General features: G+C 48.9%; 1 protein-coding gene across 1 annotated transcript in view; it reads right to left on the bottom strand.

Moving 5' to 3' along the window:
* Positions 1 to 18195, bottom strand: part of GALNT16 (polypeptide N-acetylgalactosaminyltransferase 16) — an 86883-nt gene that overhangs the window by 24861 nt on the left and 43827 nt on the right. Inside the window, exon 3 of the mRNA XM_014549116.1 lies at positions 1901 to 2058. Coding sequence (XP_014404602.1) covers positions 1901 to 2058 — 158 coding nt within the window. The remainder of the gene's footprint in view (positions 1 to 1900; positions 2059 to 18195) is intronic.

Here is an 18195-nt window from a genome sequence, read left to right as displayed (position 1 = left end):
GGGGGGGGGGGGGGGGGGGTGGGAAGAGAGGCAGGTGAAATTCACCAACCCACCACTACCTTGGATTTGAAGAGTCTCATTTTAAAATGTGTGTATCCCCAAGAGGAATTTCTCATGTAAGTTCTTTAGTGAACACCGAGAGGTTCAGAGTGAGGGTGGGTGGGAGGGAGGGCAGTAGTGACTCGGGCAGCCTCTCAATTCACAGATTTGGGTCAGCAGAACCTCCAGGCCTGGGGTCTAGGTTGGCCATGGTCAGGGTTGCCCATAAAAGGCCTCTGAGTGGAGTTGCATGGACATAACCTTGCAGGCTGGTGGAGAAAAGGAGAGACTGCCCAGGACTGAGAATTCCCAGGGCCTGTGCTAGCCGTTAGACCTGGGCAGGGGCCTTCCTGAGGAGTGGACTACTGCCCTGTTTGGTAGCATGAATTGTTTCTGGAGGCCGACAAGCCTGGCTGGGGTTAAGGACAGGGAGGATAGTCTGGGGCTCCCCCAACTCCGCATTCATCTCACCTTGCACAGGCTGCCCAGCCCACTGGGCTTCAGGCACACCTCCATGAGCGACAAGGCAGGTCCCCTTATCTCACACGCATCTTTTATAGCTGCTTCCGCAGAGCAACTGACCTGAGTTTTCTCTCCCACCCTCAAACAGGACCAGCCTGGCGCTGGGTGCTCGCTCACCCTCAAACCAGGGCTGGGTGCATAGCTGGGTCCAACACGGCCCTATAGCCATCCAAAGCTGCAAGCACATGGGTGGGTCAGCTACGACAGCCCCTTGCTGTTCTGCCTGGTGTCTGCACGGAGAGCAGAGAAGGCCCCCTTACCAGCCTGGCTTGGCAAGGAACCCTCCCCGGAGAGAGGACACTGAGGGGAATCACGAAGGTATGTGTGCGTGGAGGGGGGTTCAGGAGAGGAAACAGAGTATAAAGGCGAGGAGGGTGAAGTGACACTGAGGGGAATCACGAAGGTATGTGTGCGTGGAGCGGGGTTCAGGAAACAGAGTATAAAGACGAGGAGGGCGGTGGGAGAAGCATAGGATGGGGGAGCATAAGTGAAAGGAGCAGAGGCTCCGAGGGGAGAGGGGGCGGCTCCCACGTCTGGGTAAGGAGCTCAGACTGTTCGCGTAGGTGAGGGCAGGAAGAGGAGAGACCGGAGGTGGCGACTCATGTAAACTAGACAGGACACAGGGCCTGAACCAAGGAGGGGGCTGACCTGCCCAAGGTCCGTCACTCACACTGGGCGGAGTCGGAGCTGGGATTTAACGTGGGAGGTGCCCTTGGTCCTGTCTACAGTCTCTCCCAATTGCTACCCTGCGAGAACTAAGAACAAGACTGGGAAGCTTTTCTGGGAGTGGAACCAAGGAGGGGGCTGACCTGCCCAAGGTCCGTCACACTGGGTGGAGTCGGAGCTGGGATTTAACGTGGGAGGTGCCCTTGGTCCCAATTGCCACCCTGCGAGAACTAAGAACAAAACTGGGAAGCTTTTCTGGGAGTTTTAAGGAAGTGAGGGCAGAGGAGCGGGAAGAGAGGAAGGAAAGGGATGCCGTGGGCCATGCACAGCACTCCACGGTTTGCAGTGTGGCAGGGCTGTGGCCCGTCTTCACCTGGGCCACCCCCAGCAGGGCACCAGGAACACCTGGGGGTGGTCCCCTGGCAGGTCACTCTCATTGGGACTTCAGACTGAGGTGCTGAGGGGCCTCCCTGGTCCCAGCTGGGAAGGTCTCCTTGGGGCCACGGGAGTCAGGTCCATAGCTGAGGGGGAGGGTTTGAAGTCTCAGTAAGTAGACTGAGTCTGAGGCAATCTCCCTCATTTCTTAAGTCCATGTAGCTGAAGAAAAACAAGCTAACTGGGGTTGGCCCTTCCCTCCACCTTCCTTTCTCCGTCGGCACCATGGAGGCCACACCTGTAGTGACGGGTGTCCCGGATGGGTCGGTCTGAGGTCAGCTTGTCGCTCTCCAGCTGGTTGAAGGCGTGCTGCCTGTAGGGGTCCTCTCCAGGCTTCAGCTGCTTGGCTGCCAGATACGTCTTCTCATCAAAGCCTCTGGAGGGTGTTCCTGTCACCTGAGACAAAGGTCAGCATCAGAGGGGCCCCAGGACAAAGTAGCCACTGTGCAAGGTCCACTGACTGCCAGGCGGGAGCCAACAGCAAGACCTCATTTGTCCCTGACCCCAACTCCGTGAGCAGGAGATCATCAGTCCCCCCGCCCCCCGCCCCCACTGTACAGATGAGGAGACTGAGGTTCAAGAAGTCAAAAACGTATTTGCATGTGTGTGGGGCAGGGAATATATGGGAACTCTTTGTACTTCCTGCTCAATCTTGCAAACCTAAAACTTCTTAAAAAAAAACAATAACTAAAACTGCTCTTTAAAAAACGTAAAGGCCATTTTTAAAAAAGACTGCTCTGGCTGGTGTGGCTCAGTTGGTTGGAGCATCACCCCATGCACCAAAGGGTTGTGGGTTCAATTCCCAGTCAGGGCGCATACACAGGTTTTGTGTCCGATCCCCAGTGGAGTACCTGCAGGAGGCAACCGATCGATGTTTCTCTTTCACATCAATTTTTTTTCTCTCTCTTGCTCCCTCCTCCTTCCTGTGGGTTCAATTCCCAGTCAGGGCACATACACAGGTTTTGTGTCCGATCCCCAGTCGGAGTACCTGCAGGAGGCAACCGATCAATGTTTCTCTTTCACATCAATTTTTTTTCTCTCTCTTACTCCCTCCTCCTTCCACTCTCTTTAAAATAAAACATATCCTTGGGTGAAGATAAAAAAAAAAGATCAAGGTCAGACCTAGTAAGTCACAGGTTCTTGATTCCAACTAGTAGTTTTAAGTCTGAAACCCATACTCTTTTTTTCTTTTTCTTTTTCTTTTTTTTTTTTTAGGAGGGAAATAAGGGGGAGAGAGAGACAAAGACATTGATTGGTTATTCTACTTTTTTATGCATTCACTGGTTGATTCTTGCATGTGTCCTGATTAGGAATTGAACCCACAAGCTTAGTATATCAGGATGATGCTCTAACCAACTGAGCTACCCAGCCAGGGCTGAAAACCATACTCTTTTGTTTGTTTGTTTATCTTCACCCAAGGATATTTTTCTATTGATTATTAGAGAAAGGGAAAGACAGAGAAATATTGATGTGAGAGAAACATATCGATTGGTTGCCTCCTGCACGAGCCCAGACCAGGACCTGGGCCAGGGATGAGCCTGCAACCTAGGTATGTGCCCTTGACTGGACTTGAACCCAGGACCATTGGGTCCACAGGCTGACGCTTTATCCACTGAGCCAAACCATCTAGGGCCTGAAACCCATACTCTTGACCACTTCTGTATGCAGGATATGGAGAGAGTGACTCTGGAGCACACCCGACCCCCAAGATGTGGTGTCCTGAGGAAATCGCCAAGGAGATTGGAGGTTGCCAAGCTACCAGCAGATTGACAGTCTCTTAGGGGTGAACTTGGTCCTGACACTGGGCTGGGTACGATCAGTAAAACCCAGGGCTTCGACAAGCTGCTACACAGAGAACTACCTGTGAGGACAAGCAGGCTCTCACAGGCTAATGCCAGAACTGCTGGGAGTCAAGTGCACAGACAATGATGCATCTTCTCAGGGACTTGCACTTGCTGCTGAAACAGCCTCACATCAGACCTACTGGGTCCACGGTGCTAAGTGCGGGGCAGTGATAGATGACAGATGCCATGGCCCAGACTCCCTCCTCTCAGCCACACCCTCCTCTGTGCTCCCAAAGTCCCCCCATGAAAGACACTGGGGAAGAACACATCTGAGATGAATGGATGAATCCTGACATCTCATTATTTGAGCCAAACTGCTGGCCAGGCATTCCCAGCATGCCTTGAAATATCATCAGCTGTGAGCGCCTTCTGACTCCAACCCTTCAGCTGCCTGTGAAACCCTTCAAACCCTTGGGCTGGAGCTAGGGGCACGCAGAGGCAGCAGGAAGTCGGATGAGAATAGTTCATGCACAAACCCCTGCAGGAGGACTCTGTCCCAGGCCTGGTCCCTAGAGAGATGGTCCCAGCAAGGCAGCTGGGCCTGTGGGACAGGAAACCAATGTATTGGGCGAGGCTGGGGAACATCCACCAGCAGCCCAGGGCCTCCATGTTCCCGAGAGCCCAGCTCCCAACCTCACGAGTCGGAAAGCTCCAGGGAGCGTTGCTCCCCCTGAAGGGCGCCACTCTGTAGTGTTCCCGCCCCCAGTTGCATCCCATCCTAAAAGCCAGTCCCTGAGCTCCCTGAGGTCAGAGCCAGGAGGGAGATTTCTTCCTGCGGCCACTGGCCCAGCCAGCCCAGGCTACACATGCATGCTCAGGGTGTGACAATGGCCACACCTGTCGCACTGTGATATTCTGAGTTGGTGCTACGCCAAGGGCTGGACAGGTACAGCAGAGCCATTTCAGGAGAGACTGATGGAGGAAAGGAAGGAGGAAGAGAGAATGTTCTGATATGAACCCAGGATTGCTGGGAGGACTAAACTGTCCAACTTGAGAGTGAGAATGAGAGAGATCCTCTGTGCCCTTCCCACCCAGGAAAAGAATGGATGCTACCTCTGTCCCCTTCTTCCTTCCTTCCCCCTCAGGGTCAGGGAGATGGAAAGCACCTCCAGTTGATGGTGGAGGAGTTCTACAAGAACAACTGCAGAGGCTCCCACAGGGAGAGGATGCCACTTAATTATCCTTCAAGTTGAATGTGGGAAATAACATTTATTCATTCAGGACTGATGGTCACCCTGTGGGCTCAGAAAACCTCCGAGCCCTCTTTTCACACTCACCCATCACCCAATAAACACTGACAGAGAGCCACCATCCTCCAGCCACTGGGGCAAGCTCCTGGGGGTTCCCAGGCACTGGAGCACCCATTCATTTGCTTACAAGTGCTTGAATTCACTCACTCATTCATCCACCCATTCGTTCAACCAAGGTCCGCTGAGCACCATTCGTGCATCAGGAAGTGGAAGGAATACTTCTGAGACGGGTGCTCCACCCACGGCCTGCTATCCTCCTGCACCTCGTCCACAGCTTCCTAGGGGCCACAGGGAATGCTGTGGAAGAGCGGCTGCTCAGGCCACGGCTCTCGAGAGAAGTTCCTCTCGGGCCTTAAAACTAAGCTAGACGCCCTCAAAGATGCCGTCAGGAAACCCTGCTGCTCCCGCCCGCAGACCCAGAGCCCCCAGTGGTCCAACCCTCCTGTGAGACAGCTGTGAAGAAGGGTGCCATGCAAACACCAGGCCCACCCCCTCCCAGAGGCCTTAGCCCTGCTTTCCTTGACCCAGCAGTCCCTGGGGTTTGGAGCTGAAACTTCGCTTGGCCCTGTGTCTGCCAAGTGGAGGGAATACCGAGGAAGGGTGAGAGGTGACCTCGGCAGGGCTGTCACTTCCTCTCCATCCAGCGCCTCCCTGGCCTCACGCCAGTCACCGCCCAGTGCTCCTCTTCCTCGGACATCTAGCTCCAGTTCACATGCCCACGCCACCGCTTGTTTCCTTCCAGCTCGCCAACTCTCCTTTCCCGTTGGCCCTGTTCTTTGATCTGGAGACTTCCAGGCCTTTGAATGTCCCCTGGGTACTGCTAACTCAACACCTCAAAATGAATTCCTCACTGATCTCCAAAGCAGCTGCCTCTCCTGCACGGCCTGCTGCGGTCCCATCCTTTGGGTCCTCCAAGCCACAAATCCAGGGGCCCTGATGCCCTCCCCATGCTCCACAGCCTGATTTAGAGCCCTGTCCTGGGTGTCCACAGGCAGTATCCTAGGGGCATCCCACTGGTATTAACACATAGTTACCGAAAGCCTAGTATATGCAGTCACTGTGCAAGAGGCTATGAAGACAGAAATAAACACAAAGCAGTGTGGCCCCCAGAAGAGGAATCTAGGAAACCGGCCCCCTTTCCTCCCCAATCCCATGTAAGGCTGGCCATGGAGGATCATGAAGAAACACCCACCTCCAACGTTACTATTTTTTTAAAATATGTTTTTATTGATTTTTTTTTTTTTAGAGAGAGAGAGGGAGAGAAAGAAACATTGATGAGAGAATCATTGATCAGCTGCCTCCTGCACACCCCCTACTGGGGCTCAAGCCAGCAAGACTGGGAATTGAACCAGCAACCTTTCAGTGCATGGAATGATGCTTAACCAACTGAGCCACAGCAGCCCTACCTCCAACCTCAGAGCACAGGTAGCTGGAGAACTACTTGTGGAGGGTCACCCCACCCCAACCCAAGCTGGAGCAGGAGTCTGGAAATGGCTCTGGCCCACGGACTGGGTACCAGTAAATGCTGTTCCCCTTCTCCGCTGTCTGAAAGGGGAAGTGTGCTGCTTCCATCCCCTTTTCCCATCCATGGTGCTTACTTAGCACATAGGCATGCGAGGGGTTAATGCACCCTGTGGCTCTAGGCTGTGGGACCATGAGAAGCTATATCTGGATCAGCCTGAGATCCTGGGCTTGGAGCCACTTGGAACCACCACTGCTGCCCTTTCTGGAGGGGGTGAGGGCACTTGAGGCTGTTTGTGGAGTTTTTATATCACACGGCTCTGACATCTGTATTTACTTCTCTTCCTTTTCCACTAGATGGTGGGCTCCTCATTTTTGAGCTCCCAGCACCTGGCATATAGTAGGTATTGAGCAGGCATTTGCTGAATAAAGGAATGAATGGGTGAGCGAGTGAATGAATGAATGAACACCTAAATGTCTCCCAACTTATTGATAATCAACTGAGGAGAAAACAGCAAACAAGTGGGGTCCTTTGCCACATCACGTGACTTTTGGTGGCTTTCACTGTCCCTCAGGGCAAGAGCCCTGGAGCTCACAGTGACCAAGAGACTGTGTGTGGGCACCCTGTCACCTGACTAGACTCAGCTTATACTGTTGACTCCTCTCTGGTTCTGCCCCAGCCACACTCACCTCCTTGTTCCTTGAGCCACGGGCACCCTTCCCCTTTGCCCTTTTGTTCCTTCTGACTTCTTTCTGGAAGGCTCTTCTCCCAGATGTCTGCATGGCTCCCTCCTTCACCCCTGCAGGGCTCTGCTCAAATGTGGCCTCTGTGAACCTGCCCCACCATCACCTGTAGAACTGTGACCCGACCCACCCTCAAATTCCCTATCTGCTTTATTCCTGCCCTGCTTTATTTTTCCTACAGCACTGTGTGCCATTCTGTGTGTATTTTGCTTATTTATTTTATCTCTTTGACTGTTTCTTCCCACAACAATATAAACTTCACTGGGACATGAATTATCTATTTTGTTTAATGCTGGATCCCAAAGACCAGAACAGTGCCTGAGTGATCACAGGACTCAAACACAATGGCTGATGAATACATGAACGATGAGCCATCATGACCTCAAGCATCTTCAACCCCTGCTCCTCACACACATTCTTGTCTAACACAACACTCGGAACTGAGGTGGACCAAGAAGGTGGCAAGGTAGTTTTTGCCTGCCTCAAGGATCTCCTTGCCTATTCACATGCTCCTGGCAGAGCTGTCAATCACTGTCCCCTGTCCCACCACCACCTCGATCACTTCCACAGGGGTGGGCACAAGACCCAGGCTAGGCTGATCTTCTCACTGCACCCCCAGACACAGGGGTTAGTTCAGGAATGGTCATTTGACTAACTCTGAGCCAATGAGGATCTTCCCTGAGACTTTCCTATAAGGTAAGATCTTTTTATCAGCACTGCTGAGTTTGACAGGCGAGGGGCTTCTTGCCAATCACATGGAGAAAGCTTGTCTATATAATGTACAGCATGGGGACTTACTGTATTGTATATGTGAAAGTTGCTAAGAGAGTAGATCTTCAAATTCCCATCACTAGAACATGATTTGTAACTATGTGTGGTGATGGATGTTAATTAGACTTATTGTGGTGATCGTTATGCAATAACGTTCAGTGTGTCCCCCCAAAATGTATACACACTTTAATAGCTGATAGCTCACTTGAGGTTTCTTTCTTTTCAGATTTAACCCATTGGAATTAATAATTATTCAAAGTGTGTAAACATTTTTGGGGGGACATCCTTTATAAATATCAAATCATTATGTTGAACACCTGAAACTTATATATTGTTATATGTCCATTTAAAAAAAGAAAAAATAGCCCAGCTGGTGTGGCTCAGTGATTGAGTGTCAACCCATGAACCAAGAGGTCACTGGTTCTCTTCTTGGTCAGGGCACATGTCGGAGTTGCAAGCTCGATCCCTAGTAAGGGGTGTGCAGGAGGCAGCCGATCGATGTTTCTCCCTATCCCTCTCCCTTCCTCTATCTCTAAACTCAATAAAAACATATTTAAAAAAAGAGAGAAAAATATTGTCTGGAAAATGAAACCAAGAAGAAACAATCAGAGCCAAGAGATGGAAAGAGCTCTAATGATATTGTTTGAAGTCAGTCACACCCATTCCAAATGTACTTCGGCTTGTTTTTTAAAATATTTATTTATTTATTTAATCCTCACCCTAGGATAATTTTCTTCTTTTAAAAAAATATATTTTTATTGATTTCAGAGAGGAAGGGAGAGGGAGATAGAGATAGAAACATCAATGATGAGAGAGAATCATTGATTGGCTGCCTCCTGCATGCCCCCAACTGGGGATCAAGCCTGCAACCTGGGCATGTGCCCTTGACCGGAATTGAACCTGGGACCCTTCAGTCCACTGAGCCAAACCGGCTAGGACTACTTTGGTTTTTTAAAAAAAATCTATGTATGTATGTATCCTTTTAAAAATATTTTTATTGATTTCAGAGAGGAAGGGAGAGGGAGATAGAGATAGAAACATCAATGATGAGAGAGAATCATTGATCAGCTGCCTCCTGCACACCCCCCATCAGGGATCCAGCCCGCAACTCGGGCATGTGCCCTGACCAAGGAATCGAACCATGACCTCCTGGTACATAGGTCGATGCTCAACCACTGAGCCACACCAGCAGGGCTCTATTTTTTTTTCTTGAACTAGTTTCAGTTGAATGTTCTTCTCTAATGACCAAAAGTTCAGAGATGTCAGTCCTTAGTCCTTTCAATGAATAGAAAACCATTATCAAAAAGTGAGAAACAAAATCAGAAACAAAATGAGCCATCAATCACAATGACATGCTGTAGGTGGCAGCCATTCATTCCAAGATACCAGGCTGGTCTCTGGCATCTGGCCCAGTGACTTGAGCCAGGAGATGGGTGGGGCATTCCCAGCCAGCAGTTCTGTGGTCAGGCTTTGGGGGTGGGGGAAAGGTGGGTGGGTTTCCATCTGGACCACAACTTAAGAGGCCCTTGACTTGCCATGGCCAGGAACAAGGGTGGGGAGTCGATGAGTGACAGCCTGATGAACCTCCCACAGCCCTCCAGCCTTTCCCTAAGCATCCTTGGTTGACATTTAGGCAGCTGCCTCCCCTCCAGACTTTGTTCTTTCGGGAAGTGCCAAATCCAGCCCTTCCATGTCCAATAAGGTCAATCACATCTGAAGTTGTTTAAGCTGAAATAATGACTCTGCTCTATAAAGTGAGAAGAATTATTTCTCTTCTTGGAGATTCTTCTTTTCAGTCCGTCACTTCAATTAAACTTTGAAACATGCCTGACTTGCTTCACTTTTTTTTCTAGCTAGATCTGCATATTTCTTCCTGACTTCTAAATTTAGAAAACAAACAGCAAAGGGGAAGGTTTAAAATAAGAAAGGAAAATATTTTCCATGTCATGTTCATAAAAAGCCGTTCAACCCAAATCCCCAGGCCTTGTAAACTTCCTTTTAAAACATACATGTACCCCTAAATTTTAGATTTAAATAACTCAGACCCCTTTTTAAATAACTGCTGTCCAATTTCCTTTTACTGCCAGTAAAACAGGTACCTGCTGGGTTTGCCTTTCGCCGAGTTTCAATGGAACTGCAAATATAAAGGCTCTGGTTCTATTTTATGGATGCCTCCTGAGTCTGCTTTAAACCCAAAACACCTGGAGAATAAAATGTGATTCCCTACCACTCCCCTGGGAACAAAAATCTCATCTGATGCTATGTCTGAAGTTGAAAGACTGTCATTCATTTTGAGAACTGGGAATGGTAGGGAATCATGATTCGCCATCTCTCTGAGCACAAAGTCTCAGGTTCCACCTTTCCCAAATGAAAAGGCAGGTCCCCCAGGGCCTCCCCATGAGTCACTGGGTTCTGGGGAAGTAGCCAACCCCACTTGGCCTGCCAGTGTTCCTCCTATCCACAGGGTGGCACAGGGCCGGGAACCTCAGTTTGGGGACAGGGGAAACTCACTTAGGGCCTGCCCCAGACCTGTCCCCATCTTCCTCTTCACATCGCCTCCAAGGCCATTATTATAGGGATTACCAGCCTGGGCTTTGAAATCTGACAGCCCCGGAATAGAACGCCAGTGCTCACTGCTCTTACCCTTTCTGAGAGGGCTTCTTCACCTGGAAAAATGGGGGTTCATGGGAGGATTAAAGAAGAGAATGTAGACAATGTGCTTGGCACAGTATCCGGCACATAAATTGTAATTTTATTGTTAGCTCGCCCACCTTTTGCCAGTGGTTCTCAACCTTGGCTGCACATTAGAATCACTTGGGAAGATTTAAAAAATCCTGATGTCCAGGCCTTTCCCAGGACCGATTAAATCAGAATCTCTGGAGGTGGGACACATGCTCTAGGAGTTCTTACAGCTCTCCGGGAGGCTCCAGTGCGCTACCAAGGCTGAGCTGCTGCTAGTCATGGGCGGGTGAAATCACAGGACCAAGAACCAGGAGGGTCCCTGGAGCCCATCTCCCCTGGTCCCCTTCCAAGGACCCTCACCATGAGTCTGCTGTTTGGCGTCTATTTGTACTGACCCGGAGCTATACCCTTAGCAGAGCTGACTGCAACTCAGCGAGTTTCCATGGCTGCTATGGAAACCAGCACCTTGCACCACCTATGCCCACAGGCCCAGGGAGCTCTCGTTTAATTACATACTTGGCAGCACAGGGTAGGAGCCGCCTGGGAGGCTTACCTCGGGCTCCCAGTTACATTTCCCACATGACCTGACTGTTCCAGGAGCGCTGATGACTCCACAGTTTTATGACACAAGTGGTCTCACCAGGAAAGAGGGGGTACACTGCCCATTCCCTTAGGGATCTCAGCCAAATAGGGTCCTCTATTCAAGGCTGCCCAGGCATCAGGCCCACCATTCCAGATGGTCTCTGCTCAGATCCAGAGTCCAGGTCAAAACAAGCTCCCCAGGTCTCATTTCCTATGTTCTTCCCACCCCAGAGGACCCCTAGGGAAGAGGGACTTAAGGGTGGTTCACCCTAGGGCAGTGGCCGGCAAACTACGGCCTGCGAGCCACATGCGGCTCTTTGGCCCCTTGAGTGTGGCTCTTCCACAAAATACCACGTTTGGGCGCGCACGTACAGTGCGATTGAAACTTCGTGGCCCATGCGCAGAAGTCAGTATTTTGTGGAAGAGCCACACTCAAGGGGCCAAAGAGCCGCATGTAGCTCGTGAGCCGCAGTTTGCCGGCCACTGCCTAGGGAATGCATGGTGTGACAGCTCAGTTTCTACTTGTTTATCAGTTTACCCAGCTGGAGCAAAGCATTCCTCGGTCTGTGAAGGGTACCCGAACCTTGCCTTACCCTCCCAACCATACCTCTGCAGAGCATGATGAAGACTTAGGCCTTTTCTACAGAAATGAGCCAGTGCTGACTGCTTGCTGAGGATCTGCTCTGAGCTGGGGCTTCACTAGGTGCTTATTTCTGACTCCAAACAGCCCTGCCAAATAGATGCTCCTGTTCTCATTTTCCAGGGGTGAAAACTGAGGCCTGGAGAGGTAAAACAACATGCCCAAGGTCACACAGCTGCCGAGGGGCTGGGCTGGGACTAGAACTGAGGCTGTCTGGCTGCAGAGCCTAAGCACAAAGCTTCCTCTGTGTGCCTCAAACGACTCCTGGGCCCAGATGTGCCTGGCACCTCCCTTCCAATTCTGGGTCCCTTGGCTCCAAAGGAAGCTGGACACTGGCGCCCAGAACACAACCAGGTCCTGACAAGTGCAGCCTGGAGGCTGCCTCCCTCCTGGGCTCAGGGTCAGAGCATCAGTTCATGGCTCAGATGGGGGCTTGCCCAGGCCTGTCATCTCTTGGCCTGACATGGGCATGGAAACTTCTCTGCTTATGGCTAGGGAGGCTATGGAAAAAGTGAAAAGTACAAGAGTTTGTATTACTCAGACCAAAAAGCAAACAACCACATTTCCTTGGGTCAGCCCAGGCCCTCGTTGGTCTTCCCAGCCAGGGACACCCTCAGGGTTCTGATGACTTTTGCTGCAATCATAGCAAAAGGGGGAGACAAAGCCGATGCCTGTTTAGGTTCCTGTCTGTTTGATGGTACCAGCCCCCCAAACTACATTGCCATGCTCTGCAGCTGCGAGAAAGGAAACCAGTCCATAAACTGCAGAGGCAGGGCAACCCCAAGGCTCCTTGGGCCCCAACAACACCCTCCTGGCCAACATATGGCGCAGGTCACCACCCGTTCTGCTCTAGTCACGCAAGTGTAATATGTCAATGTTTATACGCTAGCATGGCACTTCAGGTGTTTCATTTCAGAGTCTATTGAACTTGAACCTGCCAGATATTAACTGGAAAAATAAAAAGAATAATGGGCCTTATAACACACGGAACACATACAGTATGATTATTTCAAGGGTGGTGACAGCCTCCTGCCTCACCCACTGAAGTCGGGACCAGCTGGGCCAGGATCAAATTCAACCCATTAGAACTCAGCAAGACCCTGATCATGGCTGGGCATCTCAGTTTATAACACTTTTTAGAACAAAGAATAGTAGCTGAGCCTTGCCAGTGAGGCTCAGGGGTTGAGCGTCCACCTATGAACGAGGAGGTCACGGGTTCGATTCCGGATCAGGGCACATGCCTGGGTTGCGGGCTCAATCCCCAGTGTGGGGAGTGCAGGAGGCAGCCGATCAATGATTCACTCTCATTATTGATGTTTCTATCACTCTTTCTCTCTTTCCCTTCCTCTCTGAAATCACTAAAAATATATTTTTAAAAAGAATAGTAGCTGATGCAGTATATTATTGGTTTGTGGGTCAATTGTAGAAGTACATTTCCTATGGTTTATGACTAATAATTAAACAGGTGCTATCTACCAATAGGAGAAAGCATAACAGAAGCTGACTTTTAAAATCAGATTAAGCAAAAAAGAAAAAGGAGGAGGGGTAAGGGAATTGGGAAATAGCAGCCTGCCTTATGAGTGATTTTCTTTGAGGGCCACCTCGCGGGCAGGTACAACTTGTCCTTCAAGAGGGACCATGCCTCTGGACTGGCACCTCTCCCTGCAGCCCAGCATTTTATTTAGACACAGTACAAAAACTGGTCATAACATCTCGAGGCAGGAATAATACTAATATTTTTAATGGATAGAGCCTTTTGATTACTTCTGGGATGTACCAAAGATGCAGTTTTATTCAATGAGAAATCAGAGACACAAGTCACCTAATCACGGTGCATCACAGGTGCACATGCTGGGACCAATGGAAACTCACATTCACTGCAGTTTTTGCACAGGGCACTGAACCATAATTGTTAATGAGCAACAACACAATGACTGTGTCATGTTTGTAGGATCTCATTGGTGTTCCATCAAAACAACACCACTCTTTCCCCCTCCTTGCGGTACTGGGAAGGGAACTTAGAAAAGACTAAAGACTCCGGGGGTTTGGGGGTGGGGGGGCAGAGGCCAGCAGGTGATGGTCAGGGCAACCTCAAGAGGGCTCGCCTCGGCATTCTGGGGAGATGGGGGTTTGGAGGGTGCAACGAAAGAAGGTGGATACTTACGATCTGAACTGAAGTCATCCACTAAAATGATCTCCTGGATCAGGCTGGCAGGAGTTCGGTTCAGGACACTGGAGCAGTGACGGGGACAGAGGAGCCCCGATTTAGGGGCCACTTCTGTTTAGAGAATAGGCTCATTTTGACCTAAGCTGGATGGTTTCATGCCCTTTATCTGGCAGCCTATGAAAAGGTAGACCTGGAAGATGATTTCATTGGTGACTTCTGTGGGCTCCTGGAGAGTTCTGTTCTTCTGATGACCCAACAAGATAGATATTCTAAGTCAGGGGTCCTGAAACTTTTTAAACAGGGGGCCAGTTCACTGTCCCTCAGACCATTGAGGGCCGGACTGTAGTTTAAAAAACACTATGAACAAATTCCTATGCACACTGCACATATCTTATTTTGAAGTAAAAAAACAAAACGGGAACAAATACAATATTTGTATTTGCATGTGGCCCGCGGGCCGTAGTTTGAGGACCCCTGATCTAAATAAACCACTTATTATATACTAGAGGCCTGGTGCATGAAATTCATGCACAGGTGGGGGGTCCCCTACGCCCAGCCTGCACCCTCTCCAATCCGGGACCCCTGGGGGATGTCCGACTGCCGATTTAGGCCCGATCCAGGGGATCAGGACTAAACCAGCAGTCGGACATCCTTCTCACAACCTTGGACCGCTGGCTCCTAATCGCTCACCTGCCTGCCTGCCTGGTCACCCCTAACTGCCCCCCCTGCTGGCCTGGTCACCCCTCACAGCCCCCCTGCTGGCCTGGTCACCCCACGCAGCCTGCTGTTCAGTCATTTGGTCGTCCCTCACTAACCCCCTTGCTGGCTTGGTCGCCCCACGCAGCCTGTTTGTTCAATCGTTGGGTCATCTTTCACTAACCCCCCCTGCTGGTCTGGTTGCCCCACTCAGTCTGCTTGTTCAGTCGTTTGGTCGTCCTTCACTAACCCCCCTGCTGGCCTGGTTGCCCCATGCAGCCTGCTTGTTCAGTTGTTTGGTTGTCCCTCACTAACCCCCCTGATGGCCTGGCCGTAGGCAGCCATCTTGTGAGGGTGTGAGGGTTAATTTGCATATCATCGCTTTATTATATAGGACCAGAGGCCTGGTGCACGACATTCGTGCACTGTTAGTGGCCCGGTGCACAAAGATTTGTGCACGGGGGGGGGGGGGGGGGGGGGGGGGTCCTGTGCCTTTTCACAATCCGGGAGCCCTCGGAGGATGTCAGTAGGACATCCTTACTGCTACCGCGGGGGAGGGGGGGGGAGAAGCTCCCACCACCATCGCTGCGCTCGCCAGCCATGAGCCTGGCTCCTGCATTGAGCATATGCCCCCTGGTGGTCAGTGCACATCATAGCAACTGGTCATTCCCCCATTTGGGCAATTTGCATATTACCCTTTTATTATATAGGATGTTCTTCATATATTCTCAGTGATATAAAGATATGTCCTCCCTGACTTCATCTACAAACTCAGTGCAATCCTGATCAAATAACAACCGTGTTGGGGGTGAGAGAGGGTTCCACTGGAAGAGTTCGAATATGAGCAAATAATCAGGGGAAAATCTGAAAACATAAAAAAGGGAACTAGATGATCTCTGAGGGCTCCTCCACCTGGAACATTAAGTGATCTGTAACAACATCCATTCACTCCATCAGTCTTCAGTACCCACTTACTGCAGATCATGGAGGACCTCTGAACGCTTTGTCTTATGTGACCTGCCAGTGTGCTTGACACACAGTAGGTGCTCAGCAGTGTGTCACATCAAGAGGGTGTGTGCATTGTGCTCCAGAGACCCTGGTTCCCCAGGAACTGAAGGGAGAGGTCAGCAGCTCTGATTGTCATAAAAATGGTGCTTCCTCCCTCTGGGGTCTTGAGGTTTTCACGGGAGGTAAGAATACAAAGGCTCAGCATCGCCCAGAGAATTGGGAACGGTCCTCTCATCTCATACCCTCCTGGCCACACACAGAAGATGACCTTGGTCCTTGCTCTTCTCTGACTACCTAAACCTCTAGTTCTCTCATCACACTTGCTCCAGGAAATAAATAGATAATGAATTAGCCAACATTTAAAAAAAATAATACAAAGGCTCTCTAGCATGGGGAGCTGCAGAAAGCAGGGTAACCTGGGAGCCCCACTGGTGGCTCCTGCCAAGTGCCTGAGCTAGGCAGATGGGCATGCTAGCTTTGGGCCTGGGAGGGACAGAAATGGATGTTTCATTGTGATTAAAGAGTCCTTTGTGGGAATGACATTATTGTGGGTTAATGGTGGATAGTGGTTTTCTTCCTTGACTAATATCTTTGAATATTACATTAAATTGTTTTTAAGCCACTAGAATGGTTATTAAATTAGTACCCTTTTGGAAAACAGTCTGGCAGTACATTTCTAGTGCTATATTTTTTGGCCCACGGCCTTTTCTGTTTTATTCTGTCCATTATCTTCCCCTAACCATGGTAGGCTGCCAATTGGGCCCCAAATCTCCCATACACCCAGAAGAATTAAATTTAACCTTTGGAAGGGGAGTGACATGTGTAAATGTGCCACTCATTTAGGGTTCCTATTTTAATCTTATAACGAACTATAGACAATTATTAGGCGTAAAGATGTTTGTGACAGTCTTATTTATAAGACTGGAAATTTGAAAACAATCAAAATGTCAAGAGTAGGGAAATAAGTAAGTAAATTATGTTCTGTGAGCTGAAAAGAATATATGGCAACCATTTACAATAATTGATATAGGCTGTGGGGAAATAAGTACACTCTTATGCATTCTTAGAGGGAGTATAACCTGGTATAAATCTTCTAGAGGTAAATTTACCAGTATGTATCAAGAGTCTGAAAAAGATGTGTACCTATGATTCAATTTTAGAAATCTGTCCTAAGGAAATGATTAAAAATGGGTTCCATTTACAGTAGCAAAAGATTGTGGAGGAAAAAAACCCCCTAGATTTCCAGTAATAGGAAATCAGGTCAATGAATTATGGTACACCCCTTCAACAGAATACATTGCAACTATTTAAAAAGACATAGAAATGTATTCTGTTAAACAAAGAAAGATGTTCACCATCCACAGTTCAGTGCAAAAAGGCAGGCTATAAATTATTATGTGCATTGTGATTCCATTTTTGTTTATCTGGATGTTCTGATTTGTCTTAATGAATAATTATTACCTGTGAAACCAAGAAAAAAAATAACATTAACCATAGTAACTATGAAAGCTCTGTAGCAGCACAGAAAAATGCTTGCTCAATAATGAGAGAAAAGAGCAGGATGAAAATTGCATATGCTCTGTGATTGCAGATATGTAAAAATTATGGACTGTGACAAGAAGGGAACACTGAAAAATAAAAACAGCGATTTGTTAGGATGGAGAGATTACGGGTGATTTTCCATCCTTTCGGTTATTACGATGTTTATGTCATTTTTATTTTTTTAAGTGGAAAAAAGAAGCCCTTTGAAACTTTTCCTCTCTAGCCTCTCCCCTCCTTGGAACAGTCGTCTTTATGGAACACAGGCTGCTTACTAAAAAGAATGCCTTACAGTGAGCCTGCCTCTTTACAGCTTATTTCTACTTCTTGGTGAGAGCTGTCACTGTGACCTCTTCTCCTTTGACCGTCCCACACACTTCTACCCTGTCTTATCAGCCCTGACCCTTGACCCAAAACACCCCGATAGTGTTGGACTAACCACCCCCTCTTGGGCACCCTGAACCCCACCAAGCAAACTTGCCAGCACTGACGCTTAATATCTCAGGGGCTCACCAGGGCAGCAAGCCAAGCCAACATAAACCACTAGTAATGGATTGATGCATATTTGACCCTCCCAAAACAGGCGCTCATATACATAGCTCTTGGGAGTACGTTCCTTTGTGGAAAACAAATTTGCAAATAAATCAAAAGCCTTTAAGATGTTTACAACCTTTGGTCTAGCGATTATAATTCTAAGATGTTATAAAATAACTAGTGGCCCGGTGCACAAATTTGTGCACATTGAAAGGAAATTAATTAGAAGAAATATTTTAATATCGCTATTTGCCCTTTCTCTGTAATAGAAGTGTCAACCAAATTCACGATCAACATTGACAGATCGAAACACATGTGGGCGATTGGCTCCAGCGAGAGCTTTATATATATTGTGCATGCACGAGTCAACTTAGCCTTTTATAGATATAGAATAAACTTGCTTAATTAGATCTGCTTTCTAATTAGGTAAACTTTTTCCAGCCCAGTGAAGAAACCCAACTTCTCTTTCAGGTAATTGTCAGCAACAGAGCAGTAAATATCAACACAAAGCAGATTATTATTGTAGATCACTCAGGAAGAACAAAGGGTAAAATATTTAACTGCAGCAGTGTTTGACTATATTATGTGCAGTGAGAAAACCTGAAGTCATTTTCA

Source organism: Myotis brandtii, unplaced genomic scaffold (genome assembly GCF_000412655.1).
Source record: "Myotis brandtii unplaced genomic scaffold, ASM41265v1 scaffold536, whole genome shotgun sequence".
NCBI lineage: Eukaryota > Metazoa > Chordata > Mammalia > Chiroptera > Vespertilionidae > Myotis > Myotis brandtii.
Note: the sequence above shows the minus strand (reverse complement) of the source record. Positions and strands in the feature narration are given on the sequence as shown.